This window comes from Pelodiscus sinensis, chromosome 14 (genome assembly GCF_049634645.1).
Source record: "Pelodiscus sinensis isolate JC-2024 chromosome 14, ASM4963464v1, whole genome shotgun sequence".
Classification (NCBI taxonomy): domain Eukaryota; kingdom Metazoa; phylum Chordata; order Testudines; family Trionychidae; genus Pelodiscus; species Pelodiscus sinensis.
In genome coordinates this window covers 43,943,374-43,960,497 of record NC_134724.1, presented here as the reverse complement: position 1 = coordinate 43,960,497, position 17,124 = coordinate 43,943,374, and the positions used below count along the sequence as shown (strand labels likewise).

The window sequence follows — 17,124 nt, the reverse complement described above, 5'->3', positions numbered from 1 at the left end:
GCATGGCAGTAAAAGAAAAGCTTCCATCTGCCACAGCAAGGCAAACTTTTTATTTGTACTGTGGCCCACATGCTATTCATAGCCCCATGGACTAGCTTGGTCTGCAAACCACTGCAGCCGTTGCTCATATGGAAAATACTGATGTGCTTTTCTTAGCTTGCCTTTTAATGCAGTTATCAGTTGGAAGAAAGCCAGCCCAGGGTTCTGTTTGTTGATGAATGCCAAATAGTTCATGGACCACAGATGATTGCAGTATTGGTGCCAGGTCAGGGTGTGCTACGCATACTGCGGACTACAGCACTGCTGAGTCATAGGCATGGTTACAATTCTGTGCATGTTCTGCAGCTTTTAATGGGACTGTGGTGTGGACTTAAACACTACTTTAAACATTACATGCATGCGGGATAGGCGTAAAGTGAACACCCAGGTGGCCGGAGGAATAAACACCTGGCATTGAGTGAATGTTCATGACTAGAGTTCTTTCAGAGGATTCTCGCTAGCTAAACTTGTAGGCTGGGTCTAGACTGGACAGTTTTTCCAGAAAATCAGCTGCTTTTCTGGAAAAACTTGCCAGCTGTCTAAGCTGGCTGCTTGAATTTCCACAAAAGCACTGACTTCTGCTGTAAGAAATCAGCGCTTCTTGGGGAAATACTATTCAGCTCCCGTTCGGGCAAAAGTCCCTTTTGCGCAAAAGGGCCAGTGTAGACAGCTGAGATTTGTTTTCCGCAAAAAAGCCCCCGCTCGCGAAAATGGCAATCGGAGCTTTTTTGCAGAAAAGCGCGTCTAGATTAGCATTTCTGGAAAATCATGCCAGTGTCGACGTAGCCATAATGTTCTGAGGAAGCTGTGAAAAGTAAATTGAGAACAGAAGAGCTTACCATAAGTGTTCCTTTTGCACGAAATTGTGGTTTTCCTAGAAGTGGCCAGGGCTACTTTATTTGAACCACCAGAGTGGGGAGAGTGGCTGCTCTTATCCAAACAGCTGGTGCTGTGCACCTCATTGATTCTAAAGCTAAGCATTTGATTAATACTTTTTTCACATTAACATTTCAGCTGGTGGAAGTTAAGGGTCCCAATGATCGCCTCTCCCACAAACAGATAATTTGGCTGAGTGAACTGAAGAAGTTGGGAGCTGCTGTAGAAGTTTGCCATGTGGATGCAATTGGAGCTAAGTGTAAACGCCTCAGTTGAAGAAAATGATCTTGGACATATTGGCTGGAAAGGAAGAAAAACTAGATTTAAAAAAATAAATAGTATGAATATTTGCTAATAGTTGCTTCTTATTTTAAGCACCTGATACCCAGTGTTTCTAACTGAGCCTTGTCTAATAGAAATAATGAAGTTTGATTCTTTGTTTTGGTAAAGAGCTCTTAAGTTTCCACCAGCTTAAGTGGAAGAAGAGCTCATGGGTTTTCTTCTAAGTACCACAGATATGCTGTGAGAGTTCTGGATTACAATTGGCTGAACGTAATCAAAATGTGCCCCAAAGCAAAATAATTCAAAGCAAGTTTTGTAGGAACAATAGAGACCCTTCTCCCTTCACCTCCTTGCAATCCAATCTGTGCCTTTGCCCCGTTCTTTTTGGCTACAGGCAGGGGCAGCCCATGAGCCTAAGCAAACTGTCCTGGGTGCCTGATGATGATGTCACAGCCATTGACGGCCATGCAGGCGGGGGCGCGGATCACATGGCCCACCTGCGGCGCCAGCTGCCACAGCCAGCCCCTCTGCAATGCAATATGGGGATGTAATTACCCTTGTGGGCTAATGTGCATGAACAAACTAGCTCAAGGCCACATGTCCATGCCTCAGCTGCCTTAAACCACAGTGGCTATATTTTTAATTTACTAAATCAAAGCTAGCTAGTGATAACGCACCCGCAATCGCACCCGCAATAATTCTTCTAGAGTATTAGGATTTTTAGTGGGACAATGTGCAGAGCTAAGTTTGGATTGTGATGCTTATAATGTCTGCCAATAACCAGTTTTGATCTATAGACAATAACAGGAGAAACAGGAGCCTACAGGGAGCCCCTGAGATCTAGAAAAATCTCAGCTATTTTGGAATTGATTGGATGCAGTGTTTACTAGTTATCGCCTTACTGATATGTGCCATCAAATTAACAGGAGTGTCTCACCTGTGCTCAGCCAATTAAAGTTAAAGCACCAAATTCTGCTCTTTGGGAGGGAAACACCCTTACGTATACTTTCCTATCATACTAACCCTAGGTGCCCTACTTTCATGCATGAAACAGCTTGCCACTCACTACCTAATGAAGGAAGCCAGGGGGGTGGCTGTTGAGTTTCCTAAGAAATAACACCCTGAAAGAAGATTCTACAATACTATAGTTTCCCATTAAGGTACTTAAAAGCTTAACTTTACTCTCCTATTAACAGAAAGCCACTATTAATATAGAAAGATATTTTAAAGTTTGCAAGGGGAACTGTATGCGCATAAGAAATGAAGTAATTTAGTATCAGCTATTTTATGATGAGACACTTTTGAGGACAGTATTTATGCTATGTACTAGCAAATGCTATCCAATACTGAATCAAATTTGCAGCTGGTTAGATAGCTGCACATTATATTAATTCTTATGGTGGGTGTTTTCTGGAATAAGCACAGAGAATCCTCAAATACAGATATTACTTCCTTTGTATAGGGCAAAATGGTATCCACACAGATCAGCTGAGTCTCTTACTCTAACAGAAATGTCAACCACGCTCAGAACTTGTCTCCACATCAAATAACCCGAAGTGGTAAGCAAAAAAAAGTAAGAGGCAGGCAAGGAAAACATCAAATGGGCTACACAGAACAAATATTTCTGTGTGTTCTTTCTGCAGGTTATTCTATTCCACCACCATCAGTAAAATAAACTCAGAATTACAGTAGAAACGCATGACCTTTTATTAACAGTCTAATTATTTCACATTCACAACCTCAGTGCCAAGATTTTGTATTCTGCCTGGCAATTCTACTTTATTCAGTAAGTCATCATCATTGTGAGGCACAAAGGTTTTAGTTTCAATTAAAACAGAACACTGACCTGCTGCAGCTACACCATTAGCAATCTATTGCCTTAAGGGATTTAAGGAAACCCAGGTGCTCAGTCTCTTTTTGAATGCAGATTGATGTTCTATCTTTTCCTTAAATGAAAAAGATTATACTTTTTTTGGTTTAATGTATCTTTCCATCTGAGATTAACAGCCAAAACCTTTGATCTTACTGTGCACATTAAAAGCACAAAGGTGGTTTCATATTAGAATGGTATTTTTATCTGCATGTTTTAAAAATACACTCACTTCAATAGGTTTTTAAATTTGTAAGCATTTCTTTGGTACATGGCAGTAATTCAGTGAGTGAAATGGTACTACCATGACTTCTGACATCACCATAACTGCCACTCTGCAGTAGCTAAAGGCATTAGTTTCACTTTGACCACTCCAACCAGCATTTCATATCTCACCCTAATTTTTTACATTACAATCTAGCAAAATAATCATGATATAACAGCCTACTATCAACCGAAGCAGTGCATATGGTTAGAAAACAAATGATATAAAAATAAGCTCATTTATAGTTTTTCTACTCTTTAAAACGCTAATGGTATTAATAGTACCTAACATTAAAAATTGCCAAAATTTTAAAGAGATGTGTGTTGTGGAAGATAGCTGTCTTCAGAGCTACTTGCAAGAAATAAGGGCCATTAGGTAAATTCAGAGCAGTTGGTATTGTCAGTAAGGCAGCTTTTTACAGTGGGAAATGAATGTAACAGCTGGACAGGTCCTATACATCATTAATTAGGAACAGCCTTTCAACAGTACATTAAAGTTTTAAACTATTTAAATAGTCAGGGTAAAACAAATACATAGGCATGATTAGTACTCAATCAGGCCCCAAGGCAACTAAACATGGATATCACTAACTAGCATAACACCACTAGTGCTTTCTTAGCCCCCAAATTCTGAAAACTATTCTGTTCTGTTTGTTAAATAGATATTTAGGCAGTTTTTTTAAAGGCATAATATTTACCAACAAGAACAGCAAGCTAGAAATCCTTACTCAAGTAGTGCTTGTACCTTTTTTCAAAGATTAACACCTCACATATTAACCCTACTTCCACCCAGATGCTTATCTGATTAAAGTAATTTACTCAAACTTTAATAATTCTAAAATAAACTCTAGGAAATCTATTTCATGGCCTATACCAAAATAACCTGTGAAAGTGGTTTATTAATTTTAAAATATGGGACCAAAAATTAGCACACAGGTTGCGGGCTTGTATATAAGTATGAGGCCTGGGAAAGCTTTGCCCAAGTTAAAATAAGTAACAGAAAAATAATTTTTACTAGTATCTCTGAGGAAGACTTTTCAAGATGCAAAATAAAATAAAAGATACTAGAATACAGTTGCACATGGAGGGAAGTGCCCTGCTCAGCTTTAAGTTATGTTTCTTCAAAGAAAAAGAATGGGGGAATTCCTAACCAGCTCTTTCCTGCTGCACAACAAAGCGTTTGTGTGTGTGTTTTAAATTGTTTGGAAAACGGGTAAAAAAAATTTGCGCCAATCTGCTTTATCTTTAAAATTAAAAAAACGAACCCAAACCAAATACTGGTGTAAAGCAGCCAAAAGAACACATTTCCTAACTATTCTGAAGTTAAAAAAAACCAAACACAAACACAAAAAACAGAAGTGAGACTTAGAGACTAATAAATAGAGGTGCTACAGGACCTTTTTTTTTTAAAGCTACAGACTAACAAAGCTACCCCTCAGACTTATTCTGTAGCTGAGTTGTGTCAAGGGGGGAAAAAGCAACTAATTATGTGTTGCAAATTGGACTTTTGTGGCACTACCTCCACTCCTATAAATGGACACATTTAAAGTATGGAGTGGGAGAATAAGATTGTTTATTTTCTGGGAGTAACAGGAAATCAGTCTTATTTTGGGATAGACCAGGGATAGGCAAATACTGGCCCATGGGCAAGATCCAGTTTGCCAGGATTAGCCCCTGGCAGGCCGCCACCACTATATTTACCTGCACCGCCACAAGTATGGGCAATTGCAGCTTCCTTTGGCCGTGGATCACAGTTCCTGGCCCACAGAAGCTACCGGAAGCAGCGTCCCAGCCCACACAGCTTCCATTAGCTGAGAACTGCAGCCGCAGAGGTAAATATAGCGGCGGCGGCCTGCCAGGGGGTAACCCTGGTGAACTGCCACCATTTTATAGCCCACCCTAGACAGAACTGCCCTGCTAATTTATATATTGTCATTTAAGGTTTCTGAATTCAGACTACATTAAAAATGACTTTTTTGTGAAACAAACTCTAAAAATCACTAGTCAGAATATGGAAATTATGTTTACATTAGCGGGTAGTTCATTAATCTATTAAAAATGCATTTCATGGTGCAATTGACACATCTTACTAATACTTCATTCTGATTAAAGGCACTTCTAAGGCTACAATAATATTCTCCACAGTGAACATTTTAAGGTTAACAGTGCATAGTGTCCTGAAGTCAGTTCCTGTGAACTAAAGGCAAGCTCATGACATTGAACAAAGATTTCAATAGTTTCTCTAATGGATAACTGAAGGAAAAAAATTGACACCCACTGCACCAACACAACATACAATAAGGAAACCAAGTCACAGAAAGACAGCATGGACACACAAATGTATCCTTGCTAAACCTGTACTGCGAAAAAGTAGTTTGTTCCAATTGCCAGTCAGTAGGTCTACAGTAATGGTAAATTTCTTTGATGTTTGTTTTCACCAATTTAAATTTGCTAATCTGTGATGAGATAGATTAGCTTCAGTCAACAGCTGGGAAAACAGACATTGCAAACAAAAAAAAACATGATTAGTGACCAACCCGAACCTTTACATTAGTGAGAGAAATCGCTGCATCTTATACAATGAATCAGACCTATAAAATATAGAAGAAATCGTTAGAAACCAGACAAGACGTTTACATGACAACTACTGAAAACAAAATTGTGCGATGTGAAGCATATTTTGCTTTGCTTTTAAATATTTGTGCAAAAAAATGTAATATTTGTAAATAAAATTATTACAGCTTCCAATGTCGCAATTAGCAGTGTTAATTTAAGAGAAGACATAATGGTCTGTGATTTCTCCCTCAAATGTTGAAGCATCTTAGTCCTCATTTGCAAGTGTCTCAGTGGACAGCCAGATTTTGGCACCACTTAAAAATTTACTTAAAGGTGTTCCCAGAATGCTCCGTCTGCATAGGTTCCCTATTGGAGAAAATGGGAATGAGGAGGAGAGAAAATCTGGGGTCCCAGCCGTGTCATTTAAACCATTTGCTCTGAAGTACATCCTGCTTTGATCCAGTTCTGAACAGTTAGCTTGCAAAGAAGAGCTGCTTTTGTACTGACGAAGACTCTTGTTTAGCTTGTCTACTTCGTCTGTCAGCACAGAGATTTTATGGAAGGCAGTGATGAAGCCACCATTATTAATTTGGGCCTCAGGAATCCAGCGGAAGTAGCAAAGTTTCCATAGTTTTATGTGTGTTCTAGACAGACCGGGTAGAATTACACCATGCAAATCGACAGGCTTTGAAAACCAGTCTTTGAAATACTGCTCCATGCTATTGGTCTGGCGATCCAGTTGCTGAAGAAAGTCTGGTTTCAGTTTTAGTATCAGTGAATTTCTTCTTGGAAGAAATTCTTGCTCATTGATGATCCCATTCTTTAATGATGGGGGAATTCCTCTTAGCGTTGAGCTGTAGTTTTTCTAAAGAAAAAGATACGAAATAAACTTGGTTAATGTTCCTCTGATATCTGCTGCAGTTGGCAGTATTTTATCTGTGCCTACAATTCTCTGCTGTGGTACTAAGAAATGACTAAATGAGATAACAATGACTGTAAGAGGCTAAGTTGTAAGTTTAATGACTGTGTCGCTTGCACAGCAAATATTTTTTGTAACCGAATTCAATAATATTAAACAGTGGAAACAAAGTAGTAGTTTAAGAAACTATGAAACAATATGAAAAACAGCGTTTATCCAATGCACATTTCTATCCCACCCCAGCTGCAGTGGTGCGGAATGACTTATACATACAAGAGAAGTCCAATGGCCCGGCTCTAAAAGGCTATACCTCTAGAAACATTCATTTGAATGCTTTATCTATAGACTAGGAGGACATCAGGCAATAATGGCATTGTAATTAAATTGTTGACATATGAAGTCAACAGGCATTTAATTTCAGTGCAATTTTATTATTACCTTTGTACGTTTAAAAGTTTTGACTGATCCATTTTGTACACATTGTGCACTCTTTCCAATATAGCAGGGGTTGTGAAAGAGCATACGATCTCTTGTTGCAAACTGAAGAGACCAGTCCCAAACAGAAGGAAATTTTAGGCCTTTTTCATCACCCAACTGGATGTTTTTGCTTATAGCAAATTCCTGCAAGAAGGAATATTCAGACATATTAAAAACAAACTAATCTGATTACTTACAAATCTGATCATACAAAATTCTCTATAAATTATTGCATGCTGGCAGAGAGCAGGGGAGCATGGGTGGCTGCAGACAAAATGTCAAAATATATAGGGCAACCAAGGTGATCACAGCTGGAGGACAGGAGTAATATGCAAGCAGAGCTAAAGTTTAGTGAATAAGAACCACATTTCTCTATTTTTAGCATTTATTTGCTTTTTAAAAATGAAACTTCTACATGTATTTCTATGCGTATGCGTTTGAGAAAACAGGGGCGGGGAGAGGAGAAGAGGGAATCATGAAGAGAACAATGATAAATATTTATAATCTTAATTGTAATTTAAATATATATTTGTGTTGGCATATGTTAGGACTTACTTGCACTGGTCTAAGAGTCATTGATTCTTTTAAGCAGAGTAATGATTGTAGAAGAGTTGCCTGAGAAACACCTCAGGGTTTTTGTCCTACCCTGGGAGATGCAGGTGACAAACTATTCTTTACCCTGCATACACTGTATCCAAGTCATTTGTGTTTGCTTCCTTGGAAGATTGGGATTTATTTAGATATCTACGATAGGCGCTATTTAGGCTTAAGCGCCACTGTTTCTCTTTCTGTCTGAATAGTACTTCATCACTACTACTCAGGCTTTTAGCATTCATTTGTAAAGCTGTCACTGGGTATTTTAAATAAATTATGTGACCATGTCACAAGAGATTTTACTGTGTCTCTAGCTTTGGGTACCATGCAAGTCACTGTGTCTCATGCAGATGAAAAGAAGGTGCATTCTAAACCCATTGCAAGAATGTAGCACTGCAGGTTTCGGATAGGAGTACATAGGAAGGAAACAGCGCGCTTATAAATTAATGGAGATCGCCTAGCTCCTAGAACTGGAGGGGACCGTGAAAGGTCAGAGAGTCCAGTCCCCTGCCTTCACAGCAGGACCAAGTACCATCCCTGACCAATTTTTGCCCCAAATGGCCTCCACAAGGATTGAACTCACAACCCTGGCTTTAGGCAGGCCAATGCTCAAACCACTGAGCTATCCCTCCCCCTAAAATTAATGGAGATCACCTATCTCCTAGAACCGGAAGGGTCGTCAAGTCCAGTCCCCTGCCTTCACAGCTTGTTAACAACAATGCTCCCATCGAGCATTTTTACCCCACAAACCATTGCCATTTTCAGTCCATGCAGAGAGGATTGCAGACACAATCTGGTGGATACTCATCTTGTGTTGTGTTTTACTCAGCATGTCACTTAAAAGCCATGTTGCAATTGTGCCATCATTTTGAAAAAGTAAATGAACGCCATTTAGTTTTGATTTTGTTCCTTGCCTCCAAGACTCATGTCCTAAGGTCAATTAGGTGATGGTAAAACTTCTTCATACTCACAGTGCTCTGCTTTACTCGCTGGTGAGGGGAGTTGAAAAGAAAGGTGCCAAACAACGAGATCCGTGTACTGTCATACAGTATTGTCAGGTATGCTTCAGAAAACTCAAAGGCCGATGGATATTGCTCTAGCAATTGCCAAACGGAGTCCAGAAACATCAAGAACAAGGGGGACTTGAAAATAAATGGACATAATTATTAGAAGCAACAATCTTTGGCAAAACCTTTCCAACTTGTTATCCCCGACATCTTAATTAGGAAACAACCACATATTTAGTATGCTTCTAAAAGGGAAGAGAAGTTTGGAACGAAACAAAAATCACATAGAAACTATAACACAAATACCAATACCTGCGGTAGGGATGCAAAATCCTGTTTAATCAGTTAACGAGTTAAACTGGTTAATCGCTTAAATTCTGGCAAGGCTAGAGCACCCCTGCTCTCAGCTAGGGTTTCCAGGTAGACCCCGCTAAAAAACCGGACGTCTGTCTGGCGTTGGGGGGGGGGGGGGGGGGGGGAGGGAACTAGCGGGAAGCAGAGCTGGTGGGGGGGGGTGCGCTGTGGGGCTAGATGGGAGGAGGGGGGCAGGAAGCAGAGTTGGCAGGGGTGGGGGAATGTCTGGGGTCCGCGGTACTGGCCAGCAGGAAGAGGGGGCAGGAAGCAGAGCTGGGGGGGGGGGAAATTGGGGCCTGTGGGGCTGGAGGGGAGGAAGGGGGGCAGGAAGCAGAGCTGGCGGGGGGGCCTCCTGGGGCTGGCCAGCAGAAAAGGGGGGCCCAGAGGAAAGGGTCAGGAAGCAGGGCTGGTGGGGGGGGGGCTCCGTGGGGCTGGCCAGCAGGAAGAGGGAGCAGGAAGCAGAGCTGGGGGGGATCACAGGCCATGGGGCTGGAGGGGAGGATGGGGGGGACAAAGGAAGGGGGGGCAGGAAGCAGACCTGGCCGGGGGTAAGGGGGTGCAGCCATTGGCCGCAGCCGGAGTCCTTCCGGCCGCTCCCCCAGCAGGCGCTCCCTTTACTTGCCAGCCGAAGCCGGACAGGGGCGAGGGCTGGGCTGGGAGCCACTCCCCCCGCCCAGCTTCTGCTCACAACCAGAGGCTCCCAGCTGGGAGACGAGCCGCGATTGGTGCTGGGGGCCTCTGGTCCCATGCAAAAGCCAGGCCGGGGGGGGGGGGAGGGGCGAACAGTGGCTGGGAGTCCGGCCCCACCCCACCGTTGCGCGCGACTACAGGGCTCCCAAAGCCAATTGCGCTCCACCTCCCAGTCGCTCTCCTGCCCCCGCCAAGCTTCCCTCCGGCGCCCCGCCGGAAATTCAGAAAATACCAGACATGGCACATGAATTTTTCTACTGGACAGACGGTGCGAAAACCGGACACGTGGCAACCCTACTCACAGCATGCTGCTTTGGTCAGGCCAGGCCTACTACAGGTAGGTGCTCCTTTGGCCTGCCGGGCCCTGCTACGTTGAGCAGCCCCCCTGCCCGTAGTGGAGGGAGGGGGAAGGAAGGGCTGCTCCAGCTCCCACTGGTTAACCATTCACATCTCTTACCCAACGTTAGCATTTGACAGAATGTGTGATTAGATCAGTTGGACAAGCCAGGAAACTAGTAACGTAAATGACAGAATGAGTTGATTTCATGTGCTGCTCAGTGAATGTAGGTAGCACAAAGGAGTCACAGCATCAACATCCAGACTGAAATGCCAGTTTTTGAGATTGGGAGTGAGGGGGAGGTCAAGGAATATTTTGAAATCTACAGTTTCTCAGTCTGTATTCGCATACAAACACACAATTAAATTGTTACTTGTACAATGAGAAAAATCTCTCTAACAAAACCACAAGAAGGTTGTGACCCGTAAATTATAGTACTTGGAAAAGGAAGGCCTCTTTCTAACCATATTTAGAAACATTGTAGCCATTTGATAGTATTTCAGTTTAAATTTAGCTTAAAAATGTGTTTTTACCCAGCAAACAAAACAAATGGCCCATATTTGCTGAACTACAAAGGAAGGAAAGATTGATGGGTTCTTTTTAATTGCGCTCTGTAGCCTTAATTACTAGAATTTGCTCAGAGCAGCCACTTCAAATCTTTGTGATAATTGTTTGGGTTGAAGATGATTACGGTGAGCTTAACATCCCTGGAGCAGTTTAAACCAATGTTTCTTAAACTGGTGTTCCATGAACAACTTGCAGGTGTGCCGAGACCTCTTCTTTGTTTTTGTCTTTTTTTGTGCGACAAGATTTTTTTTTTTTGAAGAAAATTTTCATAGGTGTCCCGCGCCTACAAAATAATATTATTGTTTGGTATTCCGTGGTCTCAAAAAGTTTAAGAAACACTGGTTTAAGCTACCTAAAAATCTAACTGAATACTTCTCTCTTTTTTTTTGTTAGTTTAGTAGTTATGGGCTCAGTGCAGGAACCATGTGGTAAAACTGTATGGCTGTGCTATTCAAGAAGTGAAATAGATGTTATAAATGATCCTTTCTGGCATTACATGTACGATTCCATGAGTCATAAAAATGTGATACTTTCTATTAAAAACTTCAATGAGGCCAAAATATATTACAGAAAAAAAAAACTCCACACACTGGATGCACCCATTAAGGTGGAGAGGAAATTTCAAGAGGTATTTATGCATATTTTTTCAGTTCTAGCAATATTTTAACTAGCTTTTTTCTTTTAGCTATTTACTAATTTTTTTTCCACAGGATGACCCAAGAATCATGTAAAAAGATTAATGTTTCATAATTACAAAACACCTTTTTGCCAGCTACAGCAATTCGCTGCATGACAAACTATTAGGAAAGTAATGTATGTTTTCTGTCTATAATGCAAAGACTATCTGGAAAGACGTTAACAGTGCTTTTTCTGCTCTTTGTTTTTACAACCTCTCCCAATGTCACCTGCTCTTCTCCCCCATTTTCCATGTTTCCTGAGACTAGGTTATCTTCCTTCCTATTTTTGCCTAGCTGCCCTATTTCCTTTGCGGTTCGTGCTTGGCAGCTCTAGCCGCAAAAGGTATTTTAGTTTTAATCCCTGAGGGTATTTTATTTTTACTCTACTTAAGTACCACCCCAAAAACGGTTAGGCTGCCTCCTCTTTTTCCCAGTTGCTTTTGTAGTCTACTGTTCTCTTCCTTGCAGCGAAGAGCCTGGAAACCTGTAGAAACCACCAAAACCAGGGACCATGTTGCCATCCATCAATTTATGAACCATCACCAAATGCACCATAGACTGCAATTTGACTATATATGTTGCTTGGCATGCTTCTCTAGCATTGCGGTAACTGCAACTGTAACCACATACTGGTCTGGCTTTGTATTTAAAAGGCAGGGTGGGGAACTGAACTGGTGCTGTTGAAAAGAGGCTCCTGATATGCTCACTGGGCCAAAGTCTTGGGACCCAGTGGTTTAAATATTGTAAAATATGGGATAAGAGAGACTTGAAAAGGCTTATTCTAATGCAATTGTGACATCAATTTCAACACTGATACAATGATTCTTATACAACAGCTGAGGATCACAAGGAGAGTCATTTGATTAATAACTTTTTAAAAAATAGATTATCTTTCTGTCTTCAGAAAATACTGAAAAAATTCACATTAAGATTCTAGATATTCGCTTATGGGTGTTGCATAAAGCCTCAGCCCAAGCTACTACTCGATTTTACACATGATTTTCTGGAAATTCACTAAACTGTAAGCTCCTGCCAACACATGACTAGAGACTGACAAAAATTCCTGCACTGCTCTCTGTGTGTGTGTGTGGGGGGGGGGGGGGGGGGGGGAGGAGATGCGGGAGGGGGAAAGAGAACAATGGTTTTCTAAATCACTTCAATTGATAATTTGTAAATGATTCCCTGAAGCTTTGTAACTATTTCAGCTATATTGCCTTTTAAACTCTGCAACTCATTGTAAGTTTTGTAAAACCTTGCAACTTTGTAGCTTTTTGTAACTTTCATCCACTTTGAGTATAGCTTGCTCTAAACTGCATTCTCCCCTGAGATTTGAGAGAGTGAGAATGTGGTGGGTGAGAGTGAGAGAGGGGACGCTATTGTGTGTCTGGGATTAGAAACTGCAAGGCTGAGCACATGGAGCCTGATGATGAGTCATTAGACCTGCTGGATCAAGGAAAGTCTGAGCATACTCCCTGGTGAGGAATGTGGTTGAGTCACAGGAGTTGTACAGGAGCAATAAATGGAGAGAGCATGTGGGCAGAAGCCCTCTTTCTGAGAAGCTCCTCTTTCTGCAGCCAGAAGCTCTCTTTCTTTCCTGACCAGCTCCCCAGCCATGATCAGCAAACAGACCCTCCAGGTGCAACATGCCTTGGCTCCTTCTGCAACCCATATGCCTGTGTAAGTGTGTGAGTGCTTGAGGACAGGAATGAATGAAGGAAAGAAGGAAAGTGTATGTGCAGGGCCGGCTTTAGCATGCGCGGGGCCCGATTCTGGGAGCAGCACCGCGCATGTGCCGCGCACCCAGGGTGGCCCCGCGCATGCGTCGTGCGTCCCAGACGGCACTGCGTATGCGTCGCACGCCGGGGGGGGTCACGTACCTGGGAGTGGGGCCCCCTTAGGTGTGGGGCCCCATTCCGGAGAATTGGCCTACAGCCAGCCCTGTGTATGTGTGTGTGTTAGTGTGTGAGAGAGATAGCTGGTTCCCCTTTTAGTGGCAGCTCTATCCTCTTTAGTTTAACCATATAGTGGAGTGTTAATTCTTCAATCAATAAATCCAAAGTAGTGTAACCCTGTGTGGTCACCAGTGGAAATTTTTGGGTAACAATGGGGTCAAGTAATTTCACCGTATTCATGAGATTTAGCTGTCAATACAACATAGTTACCTCTTTGTCAGCTCTTTTTAAGTGGTTACACCTATCTAGAAACTGATATCCTGCCATGACCCACTCCTTCTGTATTAGGCTCTGAAATCCAACAATTGTCCGAAAATAGGGATCCAGCATTACTTGAATGAGGGAGGCTACAAAACAGCTCAGGTCCCGTCCTTCGTCCTCTATGGAAGACATGAAGAGCATTTGAATATATAGATGCATATGCAATTAAAGAGGTCAGAAGAAAAAAATTGGCAATTTCAAAATACAACTATCTTGAAACTATTGTGTTTCAATAAAGTCACACTATAGTTAAGATTCTCAAGTATATACAGCACTGATATGTGAATAACCCTTAGTCAAGAATAACCTGTTAAGTGTTTGTCCAAAAAACTGGACGCCTACCATTTGAGATAGGCTGAACTGGAGGGAGCTCAAATTAGTGAAATGCTCCAAGTGCTCTTTCCAACTTAGAGGTAGTCTGAATTGGTACCATTGCTACCTCCAGAAGGAATTTCAGAGTCAACTAATCAGCATTGCCGAACACAAGTAATTTTTAGAAATGGTCATTCTCCAGATAATGAGCTGAGGCAAAAATCACAGTTGAATAGATAATATAGCTAGAGTTGACAGTCATTCTGCTCTACAAAGTCATTGGTCTACGTTCTTAATTTGATCACATCAAATGTGCGTTATCAGAAAAAAGGGGGGATAGTACCATGTGCTACTATTACAGTCCAGGTACATAATCAATTATAGGGAGGAAATTGTATTAAATGAAAATACTTTAATTCACTGCCTTTCGACACATCAGTAAAGTATACAAAGGACAAATATAGTTTACCAAATCACGCTTCCAACCGAACAATCACAACAATTATACATGTTACGCAATTATATTACCTTGCAGAACTACGGATACATGCTTACTGTCCAGCATATACACAAGTTCAGCTGAATGCTTAAGGAATGACCTAGACAAAAGAAAAAGTGATTTAATCTAACAAAACTACAGAAACGGCACATTCTAAAAAATGAGGATGGGATTTTCAAAAAATGTTCTTTAGGTGCACAAGTGTCACGGACTTTCATAGGAATTCATGCTTCTAAGTTAAAATCTAATACATACTCAAGAAATAGGAAAACTTCAACTGTTCCCAATAGGGCACTAGTACCACAGAAATGCCTCTTTAGTGCCCATTACTGTACTGATCCTATACATATTTAGCACACAAGTCCCACTGAAATTGTTAACATTCACTGACGTCTCTGCAGAAGTAAGCCTATATCACACAGTGTGTGTGAGACTCTTTTGAATCCCTATATATTTCTCTCTCACTTTACAATTTACAAAGACCATCTGTATTTGTTTTACTGCATATTTACATTAATTTTTCATCAAGCACACACTATAAATGATTACTTTCTGGTCATAATAATACAAATAATGGAGATTGCCTATCTCCTAGAACTGGAAGGGACCTTGCAAGGTCATTGAGTCCAGTCCCCTGCCTTCACAGCAGGACCAAGTACCATCCCTAATGAATTTTTGCCCCAAATCCCGAAATGGCCTCTGCAAGGATTGTACTCACAACCCTGGGTTTAGCAGGCCAATGCTCAAACCACTGAGCTATCCCTCCCCCCCAATATTGGTACGTACCTGACATACTCTAGCCAATGAGTATTTTCTAGTAAAGATAACCATTTCTCTTCCATTTCTTCAAAAGGTTCTGCAGCGAGAAGAGTGAGAATGTCTGGATGCATTTTTAAATAACTAGCTAAAGTAAATGGCTTAGTTAGCAAGTTAAACCAATAGCTATGCAGCCCATCATTTTCCACAAGATTAAGTCTGTAGTTGAAGGCATGTGGTACCATCACTCCTCAGAAAAGCACAGACTATTTTATGCGTGTACTTCATGCATGTGTATACCCCAGGTCTCAAACTGAATGTAGAGAATGTAAGAGAATTTAGATTTACACACGCTATATAATAATATACACACAGGAATGCACTTTATATAGAATTTCAATTCCAGGCAAGTTAGTAGCTTCCTTCTGACACACTGCTTTCTTGAAACCATATCCCCCAATGTCATAATAAATAAATAAATAAATAAATAAATAAATAAAGGCAGCGCACTCGAAGGATTTTGATATGACCACCTACCATTAACACATAATTGTTTAAGTTTGATAAATGCAGCCTGGATTTCCTGGATATTGGGCAGGCACTTGTCCAAATCTGACTTGTAAACATCACTTCTTTGTGGATGACTTCGAGTTATTGCATTACAAATCCTAAAAAAAACAAACCAAAAAACCCACCCAAAACTGTATTATTGGACACGGAGGAATACTTTTCAAATTAAATTCCTTAGGGAAGTGAAAGCAACTAAAAGCATTTAAAAATAGATGTCCTGTTTCCTACTTTTAAAGATTTCCTTGTATTTAACAGGCAATTAGCTTACATAGCAAAACTATGTGCTCAAGCGGCTAAATGGAAGAGCATAGGCATCTGATTAGCATTCATGCATTTTTAGTCATATGGAGTGCTATGTGAAGGCAGAATTGTTAACATACATTTCAGAAACATTCAGTTCCCATTATTGTTGAGACATGAGCAAAATTAATTTGAAAAACTGAAAACAGTATATTGTTTAAAGATCTACAGGAAACCCTATTATACCAAGCAGTGCACAAGTAGTAAGCAACAAAGCCTTCAGGTGGTATGGAACTAGGTAGTATTTCTTGCAACATATTAATCTAGCATATATGAGGAGACCTTGCCTAGTGGTCTGTGAACACATCTGGAAGCCTAAATGTCTCAGCTGAATCCCTATTCTGACACCAACTTTTCTATAGTCTTGAGAAAGCTACATAACCTATAATCTTTTACAGACAGGGAAACTGAAGCAAATAACGTAAGTGTTAGGTAATGTTGAAGATGAAAATCAATTATTCAAGTATTATGACTATCACTAGATAACCGAATCCTGACATAGGAAGTAAAAGTTTGAGGGACATTATATCTCAACTAGCCATAAGACGGGATTTTCGGGTCTCTCCTCCACGTCTCTCTCTCTCCTCCTACTACTGCCTCCCCCTCTCTTCCTCTCAGCTCTCCGTGTCTCTCTCTTTCTCTTCTCCTCCCCCTCCTCCCTCTCACTCGGGGAACCGTGGAGCCCAAACGGTAGCTTGTGCCACTTGCTGCCGCACAGCGGACCGGCTGAGTGGTGCAGAAGTTAGCCGAGCGCCCCAGCAGGAGGCAAAGGGGGGCAGGGCGGTGACATTCATGGCCAGGGTGCGGGGCCTGGAACCGTCATGCCGCACATCACCGCCCTGCCCCCCTTCGCCTGCCGGTGTGGCGCTCTGCTGACTTCTGCACCACTCAGCCGGGCTGCCGCGGGAGAGCAAGCGGCCATTTGGGCTCCACCACTGCGCTGCTCAGCCAGGCTGGCAAAGTCA

At 41.6% G+C, this 17,124-nt stretch overlaps 2 protein-coding genes across 6 annotated transcripts in view; one reads left to right on the top strand and one right to left on the bottom strand.

The window, feature by feature from the left end:
• FAN1 (FANCD2 and FANCI associated nuclease 1) overlaps positions 1-1,270 on the top strand; it is a 40,124-nt gene extending 38,854 nt beyond the window's left edge. For all 4 annotated transcript variants that reach the window (XM_006136868.3, XM_006136866.3, XM_025178326.2 and 1 more), the window contains one exon: positions 1,054-1,270. In XM_006136868.3, the coding sequence (XP_006136930.2) occupies positions 1,054-1,191 (138 nt within the window). In that variant the 3' untranslated portion in view covers positions 1,192-1,270. The remainder of the gene's footprint in view (positions 1-1,053) is intronic.
• Positions 1,271-2,880: 1,610 nt separating this feature from the next.
• Positions 2,881-17,124, bottom strand: part of MTMR10 (myotubularin related protein 10) — a 56,978-nt gene continuing 42,734 nt past the window's right edge. For both annotated transcript variants that reach the window (XM_075897712.1, XM_075897713.1), the window contains exons 10-16: positions 15,827-15,957; positions 15,320-15,389; positions 14,563-14,633; positions 13,672-13,841; positions 8,849-9,019; positions 7,245-7,427; positions 2,881-6,752 (exon numbers count right to left, since the gene is read on the bottom strand). In XM_075897712.1, coding sequence (XP_075753827.1) covers positions 6,153-6,752; positions 7,245-7,427; positions 8,849-9,019; positions 13,672-13,841; positions 14,563-14,633; positions 15,320-15,389; positions 15,827-15,957 — 1,396 coding nt within the window. In that variant the 3' untranslated portion in view covers positions 2,881-6,152. The remainder of the gene's footprint in view (positions 6,753-7,244; positions 7,428-8,848; positions 9,020-13,671; positions 13,842-14,562; positions 14,634-15,319; positions 15,390-15,826; positions 15,958-17,124) is intronic.